General features: G+C 47.2%; 1 protein-coding gene across 1 annotated transcript in view; it reads right to left on the minus strand.

Moving 5' to 3' along the window:
• Nucleotides 1-1,215: 1,215 nt before the first annotated feature.
• LOC144603333 (protein FAM180A-like) overlaps nucleotides 1,216-24,888 on the minus strand; it is a 32,003-nt gene continuing 8,330 nt past the window's right edge. Inside the window, exons 2-3 of the mRNA XM_078416468.1 lie at nucleotides 14,646-14,749; nucleotides 1,216-3,618 (exon numbers count right to left, since the gene is read on the minus strand). Coding sequence (XP_078272594.1) covers nucleotides 3,298-3,618; nucleotides 14,646-14,749 — 425 coding nt within the window. The 3' untranslated portion in view covers nucleotides 1,216-3,297. The remainder of the gene's footprint in view (nucleotides 3,619-14,645; nucleotides 14,750-24,888) is intronic.

Genomic DNA, 24,888 nt, shown 5'->3' on the forward strand with positions numbered 1-24,888 from the left:
TCCCTAGTGCAAATCTGGGATGTTAGTGTCAGGGATCAATACCCTTCCAGGAATTCTGCATCAGATATAACAGTGGCCAATTGCTGAATAAATCTCCCACCACATTATTCCACCCTCACTCTCAGTAATAGGTGGTTGCTACATTATTTTTAGTTTAGAGATTCAACGCGGAAACAGGCCATTCGGCCCACTGAGTCCGCGCCGACAAGCGATCCCCACACACTAACACCATCCTACACACACACACTAGTGACAATTTACAATTTTACCAAGCCAATTAACCTACAAGCCAGTACGTCTTCGGAGTGTGGGAGGAAACCGGGGCACCCGGAGAAAACCCACGCGGTCACGGGGAGAACGTACGAACTCCGTGCTGACAGCGCCCGTAGTCAGGATGGTGCCCGGGTCTCTGGTGCTGTGAGGCAGCAACTCTACCGCTGCGCCACCGTGTCGCCCATATGAACGGTGGGCCACTACAAATGGGAATAACACATTCTTTGATTGATTGATTGAAAGATACAGCATGGAAATAGGCCCTTCGGCCCACCGAGTCCACCATGACTATCGATCACTCATTCACACAATAGTATCTTATCCCATTTTCTCATCCCCTCTCTCTACGCACGAGGGGCAATTTTACAGAGGGTCAATTAACCTACAATCATGCACATCATTGGGATGCGGGAGGTCATATTGTCATGAGGGAATAGGAGTAGAATTAGGCCCTTCAGCCAATCAAGTCTACTCCGCCATTCAATCATGGCTGATCTATCTCTCCCTCCTAACCCCCTTCTCCCCATAACCTGTGACACCTGTACTAATCAAGAATTTATCTATCTCTGCCTTAAAAAATATCCAAATGACTTGGCCTCCACAGCCTTCTGTGGCAAAGAATTCCACAGATTCACCCGGAAGAAACCCACGCGGTCACGGGGAGAACGTGCAAACTCCACACAGACAGCACCCGAGGTCAGGATCGTACCCGGGTCTCTGGCGCTGTGTGGCAGCGGCTCTACCCGCTGCACCACCGTGCCGTCCACAGCAGTCCCATAGACGGCAGTGAAATAGACCTGCCTTGGATTTGAACACTAGCCCCAGAGGGGGAAGAATGATCTGAAATTATATTAAATTCCCCGTGAAATGACTTCCAGGGCAAGTTGCAGCAGTTGGAATTAATGATTTAATTGATATACAAATTAGAATAAAGAACCGATATTGCACACAATTTTATTTCCTTTAATATATTAAAATAAATGAAGCTTAGCTTAATTTCCCTTTAATGGATTTTCTCAAGCTCTTGAGTTGTTAACTCAATAAAGAGAAAGGGAACAGGATAATGACTTCATCATTGGTTTGCCTTCTGCTCAGTACTTTGCCCACAAGTGGTTTGTGTTGCTGGTGTTTTAATCTATAGCCTCCGTCATTAGATCTCCTGATGTTATTCCTCCAGGAGTCGCTGCCTCTAAAGGGCAGCCGGCATCGTCAGAGACCCACACCATCCTAGGGCCATGCTCTTGTCTCACCCCTGCCGTCGAGAAGAAGGTACAGGAGCCTGAAAACCCTGACCGCCAGCTTCAAGAACAGCTTCTTCCCTACAACCTTGGACAATCCTTGATCGGACTTTACCTTGCACTAAACGTTATCTGCTTTATCATGTATCTGCGCACTGTAAATGGATCGATTGTAATCGTGTATTGCCTTTCCGCTGACTGGTTAGCGCGCCAAAATAAAAGCTTTTCACTGTACCTCGGTACAGGTGACAATAAACCAAACTGAACCATCAGGCTCTTGAACACTGCAGAACACTAACCTCGGCAACTATGAACTTCTATGGGCTGTCTCTGGTTGCATTGTCTATAGGGGCTTTTTGCACTAGTATTGCGGTTATTAATTTATTGAATATCTGTTTGTTATATATTATCTGTGTGCATTGCCTTTATAGGCCTCTTGTGCTGCTACAAATGGGAATCGCATTGTTCCATTGTCCATATAGATGACAGTAAAACACCCTTGACTTTGATCATTAGTCTTATTATGACTGGAATGCACTAAACCTTATTCCCTGGACACTGTAAAAGCTTTTCACTGTACCTCGGTACACGTGACAATAAACTAAACTGAACTGAACTGAGAATGTGGTGTGATTTTTATTGTTCTTTGTTTATTGGATAAAAGCATCATTGGCGAGGCCAGACTATTTTTATTCATCGCTTTTTGTTCTTTCAAAAATAATGATAGCTGCCTTTTTGAGCAAAACGATCTTTCTGGTGAAGAATTACTCCTACAATGTTCTTAAAGAGGACTCCGCAGGACTTGATCTGTTAAAGATGAGGGATTCTTTCCTGTTGTTATAGGAAATATATTGTCAAGCTTGAAAGGGTTGAGAAAAGATTTACGAGGATGTTGCCAGGACTAGAGGGTGTGAGCCATAGGGAGAGGTTGAGTAGGCTGGGTCTCTATTCCATGGAGCGCAGGAGGATGAGGGGTGATCTTATTGAGGTGTATAAAATCATGAGAGGAATAGATCGGGTAGATGCACAGAGTCTCTTGCCCAGAGTAGGTGAATCGAGGACCAGAGGACATAGGTTCAAGGTGAAGGGGTAAAGATTTTATAGGAATCTGAGGGGTAACTTTTTCACACAGAGTTGTGGTGGGTGTATGGAACGAGCTGCCAGGGAGGTAGTTGAGGCTGGGACTATCACAATGTTTAAGAAACATACAGGTACATTGATAGGACAAGTTTGGAGGGATATGGACCAAACGCAGGCAGGTGGGACTAGTGTAGCTGGGGTTTGTTGGCCAGTGTGGGCAAGTTGGGCCGAAGGGCCTGTTTCCACACTGTATCATTCTATGACTCTGTGACTCTATGATTCATAATACATTTGCAAATCAGGATGGTGGGGGATTCAGAGTAGAGATCCTGTGTGCTATACATGGTCTATCAGAGATAGACACATTCTTGATTAGAATGGGTATCAAGGGTTATGGGGAGAAGGCAGGAAAATGGGATTAGGAGGCAGAGATCAGCCATGATTGAATGGCGGAGTGGACGCGATGGGCCGAATGGCCTAATTCTACTCCAATAACTTGTGAACTTGTGAACGTTGCTATCTTCAGAGAAACAGGCAGAAGACAAGATAGTTTACTGCAAAAAGAGTTGTACTGGAAAGCTTGGCGTATATTCAGGAAACAAGAGATTGCATCTGAACTGACATAAAATGGGAGGAGAATACGGTTTTGAGAGTCAGATTTGGAATAAGCCTTTTCTTACGTCCATTGCCTAGAAAATCAAAGTTATTAAAGCATTAAATCCTGTCTTAAAGCCTTGAAGATATTCACTAACGACTCTGCCCAGGAATCTTGTTGATGGCCCTGGGATTTTGATGTCCGGTAAGCTGTGAAGACCAGGGTCAAGAGTATCCTCTCGAAGTCGGCTGGCTTGAGCTGGCCCTGGTGCTGGGAGAGTCTGTGAGTTAGTCTCCGGATGTCAGAAATATTCTTGGGGATGATGGCGTTGACCATGACGTTGAACTTCTTTCCTGCCCTCATCGACATGAGTTCCGCGTCCTTCAGCGAGCACTTGAAGTTGTCCTCAATGTTCAACCCATCCCACAGAAACTGGAAGAGTCAAGCAGAGAGATATAAACAGGTGATTACAAGATCTGTGCAGGAAGGCACTGCAGATGCTGGTTTACACCAAAGATGGACACAAGATGCAGGAGTAACTCAGCGGGACAGGACAGGCAGCGTCTCTGGAGAGAAGGAATGGGTGACGTTTCGGGTCGAAGTCTGATCTGAAGATGGGACTTGACCTGAAAGGTCACCCATTCCTTCTCTCCAGAAATGCTGCCTGCCCCGCTGAGTTACTCCAGCATTTTGTGTCTAACTTTGGTTACGATAACTGGGCAAGAGTACTTTGAAAATCACAATCAGTAACCATGTGCTCAGATTTGTTTTTCAAACTCTAAACTGTTACTCTCACAGGCAAAATTAGAATCTGTGAGGGCTTTATGCTCAGCACGGTGGCACAGCGGTAGAGTTGCTGCCTCACGGCACCAGTGACCAGGGTTCGATCCCGACTACGGGTGCTGTCTGTACGGAGTTTGTACGTTCTCCCCGTGACCTGCATGGGTCCCAAAGACGTCCAGGTTTGTAGGTTAATTGCTTTCAGTAACTTGTCTCTAGTGTGTAGGATAGAACTAGTGTATCGGTGATTGTTGATTGGCATGGACTCGGTGGGCCGAAGGGCCTGTTTCCATACTGTATCTCTAAACTAAGCTAAACTAAACTAAACTAAACTAAACTAAACTAAACTAAACTAAACTAAACTAAACTAAACTAAATCTGGGTAAAACACAAAGTGCCGGAGTAACCCAGCAGGTCAGGCAGCATCTGTGGAAGGAATGGTCAGATGATACAAAGGGTTCTGACCTAAACGTTGCCTGCCCATTCCCTCTCTTGACTCTTCCCATTCCTCCCTCTCTCTTAAACGCTCTTGACCTTTGAACTATTTTGAGCACCCATTGAGATTGAGTTTGCATTCAGTTTATTGTCCCGTGTACCGAGGTACAGTGAAAAGCCTTTGTTGCGTGATCACCAGTTAGCGGAAAGACAATAAGTGATTACAATCGAGCCGTCCACAGTGTACAGATACAGGATAAAGGCAATAACGTGCACAAAGTGCAAGATAAAATCCAGTAAAGTCCAATCAAAGACAGTCCGAGGGTCTCCAATGAGGTAGATGGGAGGTCAGAGGCACTCTAGCTGGTGGTAGGATGGTTCAGTTGCCTGATAACAGCCGGGAAGAAACTGTCCCTGAATCTGGAGGTGTGCGTTTTCACACTTCTGTACATCTTGCCCGATGAGAGAGGGGAGAAGAGGGAGTGACCGGGGTGAGACTGGTCCTTGATTATGCTGCTGGCCTTGCCGAGGCAGCGTGAGGTGTAGATGGAGTCAATGGAAGGGAGGTTGGTTTGTGTGTGATGGTCTGGGCTGCTGGCTTTGCCGAGGCAGCGTGAGGTGTAGGTGGAGTCAATGGAAGGGAGGTTGGTTTGTGTATGATGGTCTGGGCTGTGTCCACAACAAGTGGCCCACGTGTGGCCATGGTAAATGTGAAGGGAGCTTATTTGGAAAGTTCAGTGCCAGAGTTGTATTGACATAGTGCTTGACCTTAACAAATGGAGAGAGTGAGGGTGAGGCAGTCACACCACAACGATGGACTGAGGAAGATAGTCATTGAAGAGCGGTTACCGAGAGAGGTTTGAGCACCGAGGAGGATTATTATAGGTAGACACAAAGTGCTGGAGTAACTCAGCGGGTCAGGCAGCATCTCGGGAGAGAAGGAATGGGTGACGTTTCGGGTGGAGACCCTTCTTCAGACTGATGTCAGGGGAGGATGTCAGACTGATGTCAGTCTGAAGAAGGTCCTCGACCCGAAACATCACCCATTTCTTCTCACCGGAGATGCTGCCTGACCCGCCGAGTTTCTCCAGCATTTTGTGTCTAGAAACATAGAAACATAGAAAATAGGTGCAGGAGTAGGCCATTCGGCCCTTCGTGCCTGCACCGCCATTCAATATGATCATGGCTGATCATCCAACTCAGTATCCTGTACCTGCCTTCTCTCCATACCCCCTGATCCCTTTAGCCACAAGGGCCACATCTAACTCCCTCTTAAATATAGCCAATGAACTGGCCTCAACTGGTCTACCTTCGATTTTAACCAGCACCTGCAGTTTTTTTGCTACAGAGGATTATTATAGGTTCTGTAATTGATGAGGAGTCAAGCAAGCAAGGCCATTATCACCCAAATTATTGCTTGGCAGCGTTTCACCGAGTAACAATTACATAAATGTCAACATCATGGAATAGGCTAAATGTAGAAGTTACAGAAAGTGGAGATTTGGTCTATGTTGGCCTGGACCTACCCGATCTCCCTGTGGCCCAGCACTTCAACTCCCCCTCCCATTCCCACACTGACCTTTCTGTCCTGGGCCTCCTCCACTGTCAGAGTGAGGACACACATATTGGAGAAACAGCACCTCATATTTCGCTTGGGCAGCTTACACCCCAGCGGTATGAGTATTGATTTCTCTAACTTCAAATAACTCCGGCATTCCCTCTCTCTCCATCCCTCCCCCACCCAAGTCGCACCAGCATCTTGTTCTCATCTAGCAAACAACTCACAATGGCCTGTTTCATTTCTCATCGTTGTTTTTGCATATCTTACATTCATTTGTTCTATATCTCTCTTCATCACCGTCTATATCTTGCGTTTCCCTTTCAATAGACAATAGACAATAGACAATAGACAATAGACAATAGACAATAGACAATAGGTGCAGGAGGAGGCCATTCGGCCCTTCGAGCCAGCACCGCCATTCAATGTGATCATGGCTGATCATTCTCAATCAGTACCCCGTTCCTGCCTTCTCCCCATACCCCCTGACTCCGCTATCCTTAAGAGCTCTATCTAGCTCTCTCTTGAATGCCTTCTGAGGCAGAGAATTCCACAGATTCACAACTCTCTGACTGAAAAAGTTTTTCCTCATCTCAGTTCTAAATGGCCTACCCCTTATTCTTAAACTGTGGCCCCTTTTTCTGGACTCCCCCAACAACTTTGTTTCCCTCGATTCTCAGCCTGAAGAAGGGTCTCAACCCGAAACGTCACCCATTCCTTCTCTCCAGAGATGCTGCCCGTCCCGCTGAGTTACTCCAGCTTTCTGTGTCTATCTTTGATCTAGGTATAGGTTTACTATTGGTTCAGTGAATAGCTTTGTTTTGCATGCTATCCAAACAGATTGGGTAATACTGCAAATAAACATAATCAAGTCAAACTCAAGTGCAATAGGTGGAGAAAAGAGGAATATACAGAGTGCAGAATATAGTTCTCAGCATTGTAGCACGTCAGAGTGGAGTTAGTGTCAAAGGCTGGAGATGAAAAAGAGATAAAAAGGGTGTTGGATAAGGAGAGGTGGAGTGAAATGTGAAGCCGGAGGGAGGAATATGGGTGGAATGGGACGGGTGGGAGGGTACAGAGGGAGAATATAGGGAGAAGGGGGACTTGGTGATGGGAGATGAGTGTGAGGAAGGGGAGTGACTAGGTGGGTGGGAGATGGGGGTAGAAATAGAATGGAGGTAGCATGGGAAAGAGAGGTGGGGGGGGGGTAGGAGATTGAGTTTGAGGTTGCATTTAGTTTATTGTTACCCGTACCGAGGTACAGTGAAAAGCTTTTATGTGGCGTGCTAACCAGTCAGTGGAAAGGCAAGACAAGATTACAATTGAGCCGTCCACTGTGCGCAAGTACAGGATGAAGGGGATAACGTGAATAACGTTTAGTGCGAGATAACGCCAGTGAAGTCCAATCAAAGCTAGTCCGAGGGTCTCCAATGAGGTAGATGGGAGATCAGGACCGCTCTCTGGTTGTGGTAGGATGGTTCAGTTGCCTGATAAAGCTGGGAAGAAACTGTCCCTGAACCTGGTGGGCATTACTTGAGGATCTATGTTTAGAGATTTATTTAGTTTAGAGATACAGTACGGAAACAGGCCCTTCGGCCCACCGGGTCCATGCCGACCAACGATCCCCACACAGTAACACTATCCTACACCCACTAGAGAATTTTTTTACATTTACCAAGTGTTGTGAGGCAAATGAGAATTCCAGTTTACTTAAACTTTAAGCAACACATTTCTGTAATACACATCTTCAAAGCGTCTGGAAATGATCGCTGATTCAGCAGACCTATCCCGCCCGAGAGTCCCACACATGCGCACACTTCATTCTCCCCTCCTATCTATAAGTTGAGGCGGTCAGGAGGTTTAGTATGTCTTGATGACCGTCGCAGCACTGAAGCATCAGGAGATAATGGTGTTTCAATAGCTGGTGGTACATATGTTGCTTGGTCATCACCTTCACTCATATCATTATTTACATTTTCAATTTTACAATTAATTATAGACGTTTTCATAGGGGATGATGGGAGTGTTGAAGGAAGTTCTCGATTAATATTATCAAGGAGTGATGGAGCTGATGGAGAAGATGGACACGGTGCAAGGTCACAAAGTGAGAAGTTGACTGACGTCCATCCTGATACTTGATAGTTGCATAAGAAGGGTTGACATCAGTCAGTTCAACTTCATCAACAAAGGGCTCATTCTTATTTGATCGGACATATCGACGAAGCAACACAGGCCCAGGGCTAGTCAACCATGATGGCAGAGAAGTAGAGCCAGCACCGCCATTCAATGTGATCATGGCTGATCATTTTCAATCAGTACCCCGTTCCTGCCTTCTCCCCATACCCTCTGACTCCACTATCCTTAAGAGCTCTATCTAGCTCTCTCTTGAATGCATTCAGAGAATTCCACAGATTCACAACTCTCTGACTGAAAAAGTTTTTTCTCATCTCAGTTCTAAATGGCCTACCCCTTATTCTTAAACTGTGGCCCCTTGTTCTGGACTCCCCCAACATTGGGAACATGTTTCCTGCCTCTAACGTGTCCAACCCCTTAAAAATCTTATATGTTTCGATAAGATCTCCTCTCATCCTTCTAAATTCCAGTACCACTAGAAGAACGCCGTTTGAAGTTAAAGAACCGCTCATGTGGAGTAGTATTGGTAGCGGTTGACAGCAGAGATCTGATGGAGTGTGACGCATCTGGTCGAACACATTCCCACTGCCGATCTGGTATGTCGTTTGACTTTAAAGCTGGTTTCGCTGCTTTCCAAATGATTCCGTTATACCTCTCAACCTGACCATTTCCAATAGGATGATATGGTGTTGTTTTACTTGTTGCAATTCCTCTATTAGAAAGGTCGTCCTTTAAATCTTTTGACATGAATGAGGTGCCCCTATCAGAATGTATGTAACTTGGAAATCCACAGAATGAAAACAGTTGATCTGAACATTTGATAACCGTAGCAGCAGACATATTTGGACAAGGAAAGGCAAATGGAAACCTCGAATATTCATCAACTATGGTAAGTATATAAACATTTTGAGAGGAGAATGGTAAAGGCCCTTTGAAGTCAATACTCAAACGTTCCATAGGTTGAGTAGCTTTGATCAATCTTCCTTCTTCAGGACGGAAAAGCCTTGGTTTTAATTCAGCACAGATTCTACATGAAATGCATCGAAGGTATTTATTCACAAAATGCTGGAGTAACTCAGCAGGTCAGGCAGCATCTCAGGAGAGAAGGAATGGGTGACGTTTCGGGTCGAGACACGAAGGGTCTCGACCCGAAATGTCACCCATTCCTTCTCTCCTGAGATGCTGGCTGACCTGCTGAGTTACTCCAGCATTTTGTGAATAAATACCTTTGATTTGTACCAGCATCTGCAGTTATTTCCTTACACTACATGAAGCACACGTCATCTTCACATCTTCTGTAGAGAAAGGTAAGTTTTTGGAAGGAACATGGTGTAACATACGAGTGACTCCAGGATGACACAGCCCATTGTGAAGATCAGTGAGTGCAGAAGAATGAACAGAGGCACAAAATGCTCGAGTTAATGCATCCGGAGCAACATTATCCTTACCAGGGCGGTACTCAATTGAATAACTAGATGCAGATAATTCAATCCTCCATTCATGAATCTTACTGTTTTTAATCTTCGTTCGCTTCCGATAATCTAGCATAAAAGCTACTGAACGATGATCTGTTATCAAAGTGAAGTGCTGGCGAGCAAGGAAATGACTCCACTTTCTCACTGCTTCAGTAATTGCTGTAGCTTCCTTTTCGACGGGCGGGTAATGCAATTCACTACCTTGGAGAGTACGAGACATGAAAGCCACTGGTCGTCCTCCTTGATTTAATGTTGCTGATACTGCTAAATCAGAGGCATCACATTCAACAACAAAGGGGAGATCTTCATCGATGGCGTGTAATGTCGCAGATTCTAATTCTTTCTTTAAAGAAGTAAAGGCACCAATTGCTGTAGAGTCAAGGGGGAAAGATTTTGCTCTAATCAAAGGTTGAATTTTGTCAGAGAAATTTGGTGTCCATTTAGCATAATATGCAAACATACCAAGAACCCTTCGTAGAGAGTTTAATGTAGCTGGAACAGATATCTCTTGGAGTGGGCGGAGTCTCTCTGGATCAGGCTTGATCATATCATTTCCAACCCAATAACCAAGAATATTAATTGATGACACTGATATTATTGACTTTGCCTCATTTCATGTTAGATTTTTAGAATGTACAACTTCTAAAAACCGTTGCACATTTTTGTCATGTTCAGCTTGGGCTTTTCCTGCAGTAGTTATATTATCAAGATAAGGGAAAGTATCTTTAAGGTTTTCCTGTTCAACAAGTTTGTCCATCTCTCTCTGAAAAGCAGCCACACCATTAGTTACACCAAAAGGAACTCTGCAGTAGTGGTGTCATTTTCCATTTGCTTCAAACGCAGTGTATTTATTTTCTGATTCTTTAAAAGGAATTTGGTACTAAGCACTTTTTAGGTCAAAAGTAGAGAATACCTTATACTTAGCTAATGTATTTCATAAGGTTTTTATTTCACAAAATGCTGGAGTAACTCAGCGGGTCAGGCGGCATCTCAGGAGAGAAGGAATGGGTGACGTTTCGGGTCGAGACCCTTCTTCAGACTGATGTCAGGGGGGCGGGACAAAGGAAGGATATAGGTGGAGACAGGAAGATAGAGGGAGAACTGGGAAGGGGGAGGGGGAGAGAGGGACAGAGGAACTATCTGAAGTTGGAGAAGTCAATGTTCATACCGCTGGGCTGCAAGCTGCCCAAGCGAAATATGAGGTGCTGTTCCTCCAATTTCCGGTGGGCCTCACTATGGCACTGGAGGAGGCCCATGACAAAAAGGTCAGACTGGGAGTGGGAAGGTTCTTAGAGGATAAATTAGTGAATGATGAAGGACATTCAACAGATGCAGCAGAAAAAACACACAATACTGGTGGCGTTGACAATACAAGATCAGGCATAGTTCCTTCATACATTATTTGAAGTGATCTGTGCTGTTTCTGAAAATCCTGACCTAGAATTATATCGCTACACAAATTTTCCAAAATACCAAGACATGCAGATTTATAACTAGTTTTGTTCAGAATAAAGTCTACAATACAAGATCCAATAATTTGAGTATTGAGAGATGTCAGAGCATTGAGATTTCTCTATTTGAAGGAATTATGGTTAGGTTTTGTCGAGACACAACTTGTTCACTTATAAAACTTTCTGAACGTCCAGAATCAAGTAGTACATTAAGTGTATGGCCATTGATGGATACCGTTGTAGCTGCGTGAGACAAGCTCTGAGGAAATGCAGCTGTAATTGCACATAGAGAAGGCATCTACATGGCAGCTGTCACACGTTTAGTAGTTGCTTTGGACTTGCATACTCTAGAATAATGTCCCTTCTTGCCACAACTATTACAAGTTGCCTCTTGAGCAGGACATATCTCTCTATTATGAATATTACCCCCGCAAAAGTAGCACTTCCTTTTTGGATAAGTATATGCTGCAGCAAAGGGCACATTTATCAGTAGAAATTAGTTCAGCTTGCTCTATGTTAGTACTTCGGTGAGATTCTTTTGTAGTAGTTGCAGCAGAATACACATTAGATGAGCCATAAGCATCTGAATTTCTCTGAGCCAAGTCTATTGAGTAAGTGTGATTGTAAGCTGACTATAAATCCAAGATTTTGTTTTCCAATAGTCTCTGTCGTATTAAAGGCAGTGCCAAACCATTGATAAACGAGTCTCGAATAAGTTCCTGTCGATATTGATCAGCTGGAACTGCTTTGAAGGCACAGTCTTTACGAAGTCTTTGAAGTTCTTGTAAAAACTCATCAAGTGACTCTCCAGGTTTTTGTTTACGAGTCGCAAGGAGGTGTCGAGCAAATATTACATTGGGTGTCTTGACGAGGAGTCTGCTTAGTACATCAATAGCAGAATCATAAGTTGTACATTCCTCTATGTAATCATATACATCATAAGAGACAGAGCTTATTAATGTCCTGACTTTGTCTGGTACATTGTAGCCACACTCATCAAATAAGTTATTTAGTGTACGAAGCCAATGCTTCCATTCCTTTGCTGCAGTAGGTGAGTTGGGATCCAGATCCAAGCGTTGAGGTTTCAATAGCTTCTCCACCTCGATGTCACACTGCTCAACTTCTGAGATTGAGTTCCTTAAATTGTTGTGGGGCAAATGAGAATTCCAATTCACTTAAACTTTATTTAAGCTTTAAGCAACTCATTTCTGTAATACACGTCTTCAAAGCGTCTGGAAATTATTGCTGATTCCGCAGGCCTCGCCCGCCCGGGAGTCCCGCACGTGCGCACACTTCACCAAGCCAGTTAACCTACAAACCTGCACATTATCGAAACATATAAGATTATTAAGGGGTTGGACACGTTAGAGGCAGGAAACATGTTCCCAATGTTGGGGGAGTCCAGAACCAGGGGCCACAGTTTAAGAATAAGGGGTAGGCCATTTAGAACTGAGATGAGGAAAAACTTTTTCAGTCAGAGAGTTGTGAATCTGTGGAATTCTCTGCCTCAGAAGGCAGTGGAGGCCAATTCTCTGAATGCATTCAAGAGAGAGCTAGATAGAGCTCTTAAGGATAGCGGAGTCAGGGGGTATGGGGAGAAGGCAGGAACGGGGTACTGATTGAGAATGATCAGCCATGATCACATTGAATGGCGGTGCTGGCTCGAAGGGCCGAATGGCCTCTTCCTGCACCTATTGTCTATTGTCTATTGTGGGAGGAAACCGAAGATCTCGGAGAAAACCCACGCAGGTCGCGGAGAGAACGTACAAACTCCGTACAGACGGCGCCCATAGTCGGGATGGAACCCGAGTCTCCGGCGCTGCATTCGCTGTAAGGCAGCAACTCTACCGCTGCGCCACCGTGACCGCCTGTGTTGAAAGGTCCAAGCAGAGGATGAGGTGCTGCCACAAGTCATTCACTGGAGGCCACAGTGTGGGAGGTGCAGTGCTGCCCCGTTACTCCACTAGAGGGGGTGAGAGATCAATGGTATCGCGCACTTGAAGTGAACTTCTCCACTTTCAATGCGTTTACTCAGCAAGGCCTAGAAATTACATCTTCTGCCAGCGACAAGCATGAAAACACTCATTTTGCCCAGTGTAGATCAAAATAGTCATCATTTGGTAGACTTTATTTGAGTTTAGTGCAGAGATACAGCGCGGAAACAGGCCCTTCGGCCCACCGAGTCCGCGCCAACCAGCGATCCCCGCACACTAACACTATCCTACACACACTAGGGACAATTTACAATTTTCACCGAAGCCAATTAACCTACAAAGCCATACGCCTTTGGAGTGTGGGAGGAAACCAGAGCACCCGGAGGAAACCCACGCAGGTCACGGGGAGGATGTACAAACTCCGTACAGACAGCACCTGTAGTCAGGACTGAACCCAGGTCTCTGGTGCTGTGAGGCAGTGGCACTACCCACTGTGCCACTCTTGTGTCTATATATTTTGGTTGTTGGGTTATAAGAGAATACCGCGGCATTGCTGCTTATTCTGGTTTATTTGCCCATAATCTGGTTTACCTTGAGCTTTTATTGCCTGGGTATAAGCTTGGAATTTTGCCCCGCATTAAAGAAACCGGTTGTTATTCTGTAGCTGTGTCATCACACACTGGGGCTGATGAGGATTTCATTCGGGCTTTGAACGCACTCTGGTGAATACAAATAGCTTCTCCAAGCAGAGGCATCTTGGTGGCTGTTTGCCTTTGTAAATAGACGGGCTTTTTAATTGTAAGTTGTTATTCTTGCACTGCAAGACAACATAGGCGTCCAATATTAATTGGCACAGCGCTCCGTACAACACAGCAGAGATCTAGTGAGGAATGTACAGCTAGGTGTGGACTTGCAACGGTCTGTTCATTGATAGCTCAGGGGCATTGTATCAGCCCAGAACAAAGCACCACACCGTGAAATGTTCCAGCTATCCAAAGAGCTCTGCCCTAAATTCAGCCAAAGCGGTTATTTGTGTCAACTTACATCTCAAAAACAAAATTGTTGCACAGAATTACTATTAAAAAATAGGCGGCAGAGTGGCAGGGCGGGTCGAGCCGCTGCCTCACAGCGCCGGCGACCCAGGTTCGATCCTGACCTCGGGCGCTGTCCCTGTGTGTGTGTGTGGAGTTCGCACGGAGTGCTGGAATAGACAATAGACAATAGGTGCAGGAGTAGGCCATTCGGCCCTTCGAGCCAGTACCGCCATTCAATGTGATCTTGGCTGATCATTCTCAATCAGTACCCCATTCCTGCCCTCTCCCCATACTCCCCCGGACTCCGCTATCTTTAAGAGCTCTATCTAGCTCTCTCTTGGAAGCATCGAAAGAATTGACCTCCACTGCCTTCTGAGGCAGAGAATTCCACAGATTTACAACTCTCTGACTGAAAAAGTTTTTCCTCATCTCCGTTCTAAATGGCCTACCCCTTTTTCTTAAACTATGGCCGCTGGTTCTGGACTCCCCCAACATTGGGAATATGTTTCCTGCCTCTAGCGTGTCCAATCCCTCAATAATCTTATACGTTTCAATAAGATACCCTCTCATCCTTCTATATTCAAGCGTATACAAGAATTGTAAGCGTTCAACAAAGTCTTACAAACATGCAAAACAGCGCGGGAGGAGGAGAGAGAAACCTCGTAAAGCAGCTCCACATCTTTCGTTGACCTCTGGAACACCGGATTAATGGGAATGTCGGAATCTAGATCTCTTTTTAACCTCTGTGCAGACGGGAAGAGAACTAGAAGAAGGGAAAGAAAAGGAAATGTTAGTGAGAATAAAATAAGTACAAACTCAAACACGTTGATCAGCTATAAACAGCAATAATAAAAGGAAGACACATGGAACTGCAGATGGGTAACTCAGCGGGTCAGGCTGCATCTGAGGAAGGGTCCTGAACTGAAACGTCACCTGTCCATGTCCTCCAGAGATGCTGCCTGACCCGCTGAGTTACTCCAGCACTCTGTGAAACGTCACCTATCCATGTCCTCCACAGATGCTGCCTGACCCGCTGAGTTACTCCAGCACTCTGTGAAACGTCACCTATCCATGTCCTCCAGATATGCTGTGTGACCCGCTGAGTTACTCCAGCACTCTGTGTTGTTTTTGAAAAGTTTAATGGTTCCCTTTGGAAGACAAAGCTGATTGTGAAATGCAGAATTAGGGCCAAGGTGAAGGGGCTTTTGCCAACATGGAGGAGAGGGAGGAACAGCCAGAACTGTCCCTGGAATTCAAAATTAACATCAAACCAAGTAGCGGTAATGACCAATAGTATCGGCTGTGATATAACTTAGCAAAAGTGAACTTGAATGAACTACTTGAATGTAAATCAACACAGGAGCAGTGGGGCCATTCAACGAGATTCAGAATAAAGAACATTGAATTCAGAGCAGCACTGGAACAGGCCATTCAGTCCACCTGATGCCAAGTTTAACTATCTAATGTTAAACTAATCTAAAGTTAATCTAATCTCCTCTGCCCTCACGTGATCCATATCCCTCCATTCCCTGCATTTCCACGTGCCTTCCGAAAAGCTTCATAAACGTCACTATCGTATCTGTCTCCACCATGGGGTTGCCAACTTCCTCACACCCAAATACGGGACAAGGTGACGTCACCGCCCCGCGCCCCACGTGACCTCACCCAACCAGTGGCCACGTGCTCCCGCTCCACCAATGGCGGCCACCGGGGCCAGGAGGCAGGTTGCTACGTAACCTCCGTAAGGAGGTGCCCGGGTCTCCGGGCCTACACTGTCCTGGCCTACGGCGGCCCCTGGGCCTACAGTGTCCAGGCCTACAGTGTCCGGGCCTACAGTGTCCAGGCCTACAGTGTCCGGGCCTACAGTGTCCGGGCCTATGGTGTCCGGGCCTACAGTGCCTGGGCCTACAGTGTCCGGGCCTACAGTGTCCGGGCCTACTGCGGCCCCCGGGCCTAATACGGGACAAGGGCGGTCCCATACGGGACAAACAAATTTAGCCCAAATTACAGGATGTCCCGGCTAATACGGGACAGTTGGCAACCTTACTCCACTACCACCCCAGCTTTAAGGTGAGAGGGGCAAAGTTTAAAGGAGATGTGTGGGGCAAGTTTTTTCACACAGAGGGTGGTGGGGGCCGGGAACTCAGGATAGTGTTAACGTGCGGGAATTGCTGGTCGGCGCGGACCCGGTGGGCTGAAGGGCCTGTTTCCACGCTGTATCTCTAAACTAAACTAAACTAAACTAAACTAAACTAAACTAAACTAAACTAAACTAAACTAAACTAAACTAAACTAAACTAAACTAAACTAAACTAAACTAAACTAAACCACTGTTCTTTGATTAAATTGTTATGGTTCCAAAGACGTTTGTAGTTAATTGGCTTGGTGTAAATGTAAAAAAATTGTCCCTAATGTGTGTCAGATAGTGTCAGTGTGCGGGGATCGCTGGTCGGCGCGGACTCGACGGGCCGAAGGGCCTGTTTCTGCTCTGTATCTCTAAACTAAATGAAACTATACTAGACTGGAACCCATGGTCTCAGTGGGGTGGTGTCAATTGAGGACGTTTGGCACATAAACCATCAACAACACGCCCGCAAGCATGCACAGTGGGTGGGCAGATTGAGCAAACTGGGAACTTGTGTTTTACTTTTAGTTAATTTGTTGTCACGTGTACCAAGACACAGTGAAAAGCTTTTTGTTGCGTGCTAACCAGTCAACAGAAAGACTATACATGATTATAGAAACATAGAAACATAGAAAATAGGTGCAGGAGTAGGCCATTCGGCCCTCCGAGCCTGCACCGCCATTCAATATGATCATGGCTGATCATCCAGACGGCAGATTACAATCGAGCCGTCCACCGTGTACAGATACAGGATAAAGGGAATAATGTTTAGTGCAAGATAAAGTCTAGTTAATGATAATCCGAGGGTCTCCAACGACTAGGGTCGCCAACTGTCCCGTATTAGCCGGGACATCCCATATATTGGGCTAAATTGGTTTGTCCTGTACGGGACCGCCCTTGTCCCGTATTAGGCCCGGGGGGAGATGTAGGCCCGGACACTGTAGGCCCGGACACTGTAGGCCCGGACACTGTAGGCCCGGACACTGTAGGCCCGGACGATGTAGGCCCGGACAATGTAGGCCCGGACGCTGTAGGCCCGGACGCTGTAGGCCCGGACGCCGTAGGCCCGGACGCTGTAGGCCCGGACGCTGTAGGCCCGGACACTGTAGGCCCGGACACTGTAGGCCCCGACACTGTAGGCTCGGAGGCCCGGGCACCGCCTAATGGAGGTTGAGTAGGAACCCGCCTCCCGGCCCGGGTGGCCACAATTGGTGTAGCGGGAGCATATGGCCGCTGGTTGGGTGAGGTCACGTGGGGCACGTGGCGGTGACGTCACCCTTTGTCCCTTATTTGTGAGTGAGAAAGTTGGCAACACTACCAATGAGTTGAGTGGGAGGTCAGGACCACTCTCTAGTTGTTGGGCGGATGGTTGAGTTGCCTGAAAACAGCTGGGAAGGAACCGACCCAAGACGTTGATGACTTCAGGGCAGGGGGGAATCGCAGTAAAAGAACAGACTACATTGTTGACATTGTTTCAGTTCCCATCGTCAAGAACCTCTGTCTCACGCACGTCATAACTTAGCAAAATAGCAACTAAACAGAAATTGGAATTTCCTCGCCAATGTTTTGGACAGCATCGATCTGCAGAATGTTAAGGGTGCAAATTAGATTGAGCATTCAGCCTCAGATTCACTTTAGTTTGTCCCCTTGCTGAGGTCACCTGTTGCCAGCCCTGATTTGTTCTGGCCTTGTCATGCCTCCAGTCCCCGGCACCCCCCTCCCCTCCCTGCACACCCCCACCCCCCTCTATCTTTCAGTCTGAAGATGGCTCCCAACCCAAAAGGTCACCCATTCCCTCTCTCCAGAGATGCTGCCTCTCCCGCTGAGTTACTCCAGCATTTTGTGTCTGTCTTTAGTTTGTTGTCATGCATACCAGCGAACACAATCCAAGTCTATCCAACCTCTCCTTATAGCTAACATCCTCTGGTCCTGGCAGCATTCAGGTAGACCTCTTTACTTAGTTTAGTTTAGAGATACAGCGCGGAAACGAGCCTTTCGGTCCGCTGAGACCGTGCCGACCCGCTCCATCCGACACACACTGGGGACAATTTACAATGATACAAAGCCAATTAACCTACCACCCTATATGTCTCTGGGGTGTGGGAGGAAGCCGGAGTACCTGGAGAAAGCCCACGCAGGTCACGGGGAGAGCGTACAAACTCCATACAGCCAGTCCTTCTTCCCACCCAGTCCCCTGCAAAAGGTCTATCCCCTACTCCCAATTCCTCCGTCTACGCCGCATCTGCGCCCGGGATGAGGTGTTTCACACTAGGGCGTCAGAGATGTCCTCATTCTTCAGGAAACGGGGCTTCCCCTCCTCCATTATAGATGAGGCTCTCACTAGGGCCTCTTCTACATCCAGCAGCTCCGCTCTTGCTCCCCCTCCCCCCACTCTCAACAAGGACAGAATCCCCCTCGTTCTCACCTTCCACCCCACCAGCCAGCGGATCCAACAAATCATCCGCCAACATTTCCGTCACCTACAACGGGACCCCACCACTGGCCACACCTTCCCATCCCCTCCCCTCTCTACGTTCCGCAGAGACCGTTCCCTCCGTAACTCCCTGGTCCACTCGTCCCTTCCTACCCAAACCACCCCATACCCGGGCACTTTCCCCTGCAACCGCACGTGATGCAACACCTGTCCCTTTACCTCCCCCCTCAACTTCATCAAAGGACCCAAACAGTCTTTCCAGGTGAGACAGAGGTTCACCTGCACCTCCTCCAACCTCATCTATTGTATCCGCTGCTCTAGATGTCAACTTATTTACATCGGCGAAACCAAACGCAGGCTCGGCGATCGCTTCGCTCAACACCTGCGCTCGGTCCGCGTTGACCAAACTGATCTCCTGGTGGCCGAGCACTTCAACTCCCCCTCCCACTCCCAGTCTGACCTTTCTGTCATGGGCCTCCTCCAGTGCCATAGTGAGGCCCACCGGAAATTGGAGGAACAGCACCTCATATTTCGCCTGAGCAGCTTGCAGCCCAGCGGTATGAACATCGACTTCTCCAACTTTAGATAGTTCCTCTGTCCCTCTCTTCCCCTCCCCCTTCCCAGATCTCCCTCTATCTTCCTGTCACCACCTATATCCTTCCTTTGTCCCGCCCCCCTGACATCAGTCTGAAGAAGGGTCTCGACCCGAAACGTCACCCATTCCTTCTCTCCTGAGATGCTGCCTGACCTGCTGAGTTACTCCAGCATTTTGTGAATAAATACCTTCGATTTGTACCAGCATCTGCAGTTATCTTCTGATATAACTCCGTACAGCCATATACCCGTAGTCGGGATGGAACACGGGTCTCTGGCGCTGTGAGGCAGCAACTCTACCGCTGCGCCACCGTGCCACAAAATCATCTCAACCTTTCCAAAGCCTCCACATCCCTCCTGAAATGGGGCGTCCAGAACTAATAATAACAATAATAATATTAATAATAATAATAATAATATATTCCTTTATTCGTCCCACACTGGGGAAATTTACAGTGTTACAGCAGCAAAGTGGACAGCAAGAGAGCATTCATTATAAATAAAAGATACATAAATTGTCATCAGTTTTCTGTGTGTTTTTGGCTGTTATTGTTGACTCGTCTGCTGGGAGCAGTGCTGGTTGTGCAGTCTCACAGCAGCGGGAAGGAAGGACCTCCTATATCTCTCCTTCACACACTTGGGGTGAAGGAGTCTGTCACTGAAGGAGCTACTCAGCGCAGTGACAGTGTCCTGCATGGGGTGGGAGTCGTTGTCCAGCAGCGATGTTAACTTTGCCATCATCCTCCTCTCTCCCACCGCCTGCACTGAGTCGAGGGGGCAACCCAGGACAGAGCCGGCCTTCCTGACCGGCTTGTTGTACTGCATGCAATGCTCCAAATGCGGCCTGATCTTATTGTTTCTATTTTCCCCGCTGCATTGCAGCCAACTGGTTGGGTGCTGCAGTCCTGCAAGGGCTCACAGAATGCATTATCCCACAGCCAAACAAATCATTTTGTTCAAGGGAAAATATTCCCTTTCACCAGGGGCCAGGAGCTGGAACCGAGTTCACTTGCCAGAGTTACGGTGAAATGAGGCTATTGCCTTTCACAGTTTGGTCACCTGTCAGACAACATCAGACACTGTATTCCGTTTGAATGACGTTTTCTTGGATGACATTGAACGACAAGTATAATCCATGGACACATGTCAGGGAAAGATGAGCAATAGACAATAGACAATAGGTGCAGGAGGAGGCCATTCGGCCTTTCGAGCCAGCACCGCCATTCAATGTGATCATGGCTGATCATTCTCAATCAGTACCCCGTTCCTGCCTTCTCCCCGTACCCCCTGACTCCGCTATCCTTAAGAGCTCTATCTAGCTCTCGAATGCATTCAGAGAATTGGCCTCCACTGCCTTCTGAGGCAGAGAATTCCACAGGTTCACAACTCTCTGACTGAAAACGTTTTTCCTCATCTCAGTTCTAAATGGCCTACCCCTTATTCCTAAACTGTGGCCCCTTGTTCTGGACTCCCCCAACATTGGGAACATGTTTCCTGCCTCTAACGTGTCCAACCCCTTAATAATCTTATACGTTTCGATAAGATCTCCTCTCATCCTAAATTCCAGTGTATACAAGCCTAGTCGCTCCAGTCTTTCAACATATGACAGTCCCTCCATTCCAGGAATTAACCTAGTAAACCTACGCTGCACGCCCTCAATAGCAAGAATATCCTTCCTCAAATTTGGAGACCAAAACTGCACACAGTATTCCAGGTGCGGTCTCACTAGGGCCCTGTACAACTGCAGACAGTACTCCAGGTTTGGTCTCACTAGGGCCCTGTACAACTGCAGAAGGCGGATGGATGAAGGCTGCAGCAGAAAAGGGTCCCCGGTCGTCTTGGACTCCGTGCCACTGGATCCTGACCCAGATCTGTCAAGGACCGTGTGGTGGCTGTCTGTGCACCAGTCTCCCCATGTTAAACAAAGTCACGCACAGGTGTTCGACCCTATGGAGAGGGCAGTCACACTCGCTTCCAGTGACCGCCGATGACATCGGAATTACCCTGAAGAAGGGCCCCGACTCCAAACATCACCTGTCCTTTCCCTCCACAGATGCTGCCTGACCCTCTGAGTTCCTCCAGCACTTTGTGTTTAGCTCAGAATTACCCATCTGACCTATGCGTACAAAATAACAATTGATTGATCGATTGATGGAAAGATACAGCATGGAACTAGCTAGGCCCTTTGTAACTCTAATTTACTTTACTTTAGTTTAGTTTAGAGATGCAGCATGTAAACAGGCCCTTCGGCCCACTGGGTCCGTGCTGACCATCGATTGCCCCTTACAGTAGCACTAATGTGCACACTAGGGACAATTTACAGAAGCCAATTAACCTGCAAACCTGCATGTCATTGGGTGGGAGGAAACCGGAGCACCCGGAGAAAACCCACGTGGTCACGGGGAGAACGTGTAAACTCTGTGCAGACAGCACCCGTAGTCAGGATCGAACGAGCCCAGATCTCTGGCGCTGTACGGAAGCAATTTTACCGTTGCATAACTGTGCCAATTGTGGTGTAACATGGCAGTGGGACTATTTTGAGAAGCTAGACACAAAATGTTGGAGTAACTCAGCGGGACAGGCAGCATCTCTGGAGAGAAGGAATGGGTGACGTTTCGGGTCTGAAGAATGGCCACCCATTCACTTCTCTCCAGAGACGCTGCCTGTCCCGCTGAGTTACTCCAGCATTTTGTGTCTATCTTTGGTTTAAACCAGCGTCTACTGTTCCTTCTTACACATTTAGATTTAGATTTAGATTTAGAGATACAGTGCGGAAACAGGCCCTTCGGCCCACCGAGTCCGCGCCGCCCAGCGATCCCCGCACACTAACACTATCCTACACACACTGGGGACAATTTTTACATTTTACCCAGTCAATTAACCTACAATCCTGTAGGTCTTTTGAGTGTGTGAGGAAACGAAGATCTCGGAGAAAACCCACGCAGGTCACGGGGAAAACGTACAAACTCCGTACAGACAGTGCCCGTAGTCAGGATCGAACCTGAGTCTCCGGCGCTGCATTCGTTGTAAGGCAGAAAACTCTACCGCTGCTCCACCGTGTCGGTGCTCTGAGGAACTCTCTGACCCAGAGGGTCTGCTGAGTCATGGCATTCCCCCCTCCCGCCCTTCCCCCCCTCCCTCCCTCCCTCCCTCCCTCCCTGTTCAATCACCAGAGGTGAAATATTAGCCGTGTCTCCTGCAATGATTCAGTGGGTGAATGCTACACATTAGCTAACCTCAGCCGGCCAATAGTGCAGGCATTGTCCGCCTTGTCAGCAGACACCGAGGCATGCAATGTCTGGCAACCCACCTCGCCTGACAGGAGGACTCCGCCTGGAAAATGACGCAGGTGAAGCAGGGGATAGTACCCAGAGCCACGGCCATGCCCCTCACAGAACAAGCAGCACCTTGTACATGGAGTGCCGCCAGTTGGCACCAGCCACTCACCAGTGCCTGGGAAAACGCCCTCCTAGGCTCAACCTCCAGTGTGGAAACACGTCTCCTTGTGGAACGCCCGGAATTCAACACAAAGTGCAAAGTAGAGCAAGTAAATATAATTATCTCACAATATCTGCACATCTATGTGTATGTGACAAATAGACTTGTCTTGATATCTCCATTAGCTCAAATGATCAAACAATATCTCAGATCCAATCAGCAGATCAACTAAAACCTGAAACATCGCCAGCTCAGGCTTCATCCTCCAACTGATGCACGACAATGTTGATATTCATTCACAAAATGCTGGAGTAACTCAGCAGATCACTACAATGCTGAGATCTATATTCTCCACTCTGTATCTTCCCCTTTGCTCCACCTTCTGCACTTGAGTTTGGCTCGACTGTATCTATGTATAGTATTATCTGATCTGTGTCAGAAAGAACTGCAGATGCTGGTTTAAATCGAAGGTAGACACAAAATTTGCTGGAGTAACTCAGCGGGTCAGGCAGCATCTATGGAGAGAAGGAATGGGTGACGTTTCGAGTCGAGGTCGGAAGAAGGGTGTCGAGAGATGGTGCCTGTCAATAGACAATAGACAATAGACAATAGGTGCAGGAGTAGGCCATTCAGCCCTTCGAGCCAGCACCGCCATTCAATGCGATCATGGCTGATCACTCTCAATCAGTACCCCGTTCCTGCCTTCTCCCCATACCCCCTCACTCCGCTATCCTTAAGAGCTCTATCCAGTTCTCTCTTGAAAGCATCCAACGAACTGGCCTCCACTGCCTTCTGAGGCAGAGAATTCCACACCTTCACCACTCTCTGACTGAAAAAGTTCTTCCTCATCTCCGTTCTAAATGGCCTACCCCTTATTCTTAAACTGTGGCCCCTTGTTCTGGACTCCCCCAACATTGGGAACATGTTATCTGCCTCTAATGTGTCCAATCCCCTAATTATCTTATATGTTTCAATAAGATCCCCCCTCATCCTTCTAAATTCCAGTGTATACAAGCCCAATTGCTCCAGCCTTTCAACATACGACAATCCCGACATTCCGGGAATTAACCTAGTGAACCTACGCTGCATGCCCTCCATAGCAAGAATATCCTTCCTCAAATTTGGAGACCAAAACTGCACACAGTACTCCAGGTGCGGTCTCACCAGGGCCCGGTACAACTGTAGAAGGACCTCTTTGCTCCTATACTCAACTCCTCTTGTTACGAAGGCCAACATTCCATTGGCTTTCTTCACTGCCTGCTGTACCTGCATGCTTCCTTTCATTGACTGATGCACTAGGACACCCAGATCTCGTTGAACTCCCCCTCCTCCTAACTTGACACCATTCAGATAATAATCTGCCTTTCTATTCTTACTTCCAAAGTGAATAACCTCACATTTATCTACATTAAACTGCATCTGCCATGTATCCGCCCACTCACACAACCTGTCCAAGTCACCCTGCAGCTGAGTTACTCCAGTGTTATCTGACCTGTTTGGATAGCATGCAAACAAAGCTTTTCACTGTACCTCGATAACATGTGACAGTAATAAACCTACTAAATTACTACGTAGTGTAAGAAAATAACTGCAGATGCTGGTACAAATCAAAGGTATTTATTCACAAAATGCTGGAGTAAGTTTGAAGAAGGGTCCCGACCAAAAAACCTCACCTATCCATGTCCTCCATAGATGTCGCCTGACCCACTGAGTTACTCTGTCAAATCTGCGCCGATCAGCGATTATCCCATACACTGCTTTTACCTGACACACTCGGGGCAATTTACCAAAGCTAATTTCCCTACCAACCTGCACGTCTTTGGAGTGTGGGAGGAAACCGGAGCACCCGGAGAAAACCCACGCAGGTCACGCAGGGGAGAACGTGCAAGCTCCGTACAGACAGCGCCCGTAGTCGGGATGGAACCCGGGCCTCTCTACCACTGCCCTACCGCTGCGCCACCGTGCCACCCCCTGCCACCTATAAATACTCTCAAGATTAATCGCCGTTCCACAGCAGAATATCCCAGAAGGCGATCAATATGGAAATACCAACGTGGCACTCAATTAATTCCCAATCACTGGAAAAACACAGGAAGCGGCCGTAGTCAATAATCAACTGACGTGGCTGTAAATGAAGTGACGATATCACCTACATCAATAAAAGAATAATGTGTTCACTTCATCTGATGTAAGTCCATGCCGTCAGGCAATAAAACTGCTGGTCCTTGTACACATCAGGGTCGCTCGTTACCACATCTTGAGCTCATGAGGATGTGACTGATTGGGGATTCATAAGCTAATAATTGATAGG

The sequence above is a fragment of the Rhinoraja longicauda genome, chromosome 20 (genome assembly GCF_053455715.1).
Source record: "Rhinoraja longicauda isolate Sanriku21f chromosome 20, sRhiLon1.1, whole genome shotgun sequence".
NCBI classification, from domain to species: Eukaryota; Metazoa; Chordata; class Chondrichthyes; order Rajiformes; family Arhynchobatidae; genus Rhinoraja; species Rhinoraja longicauda.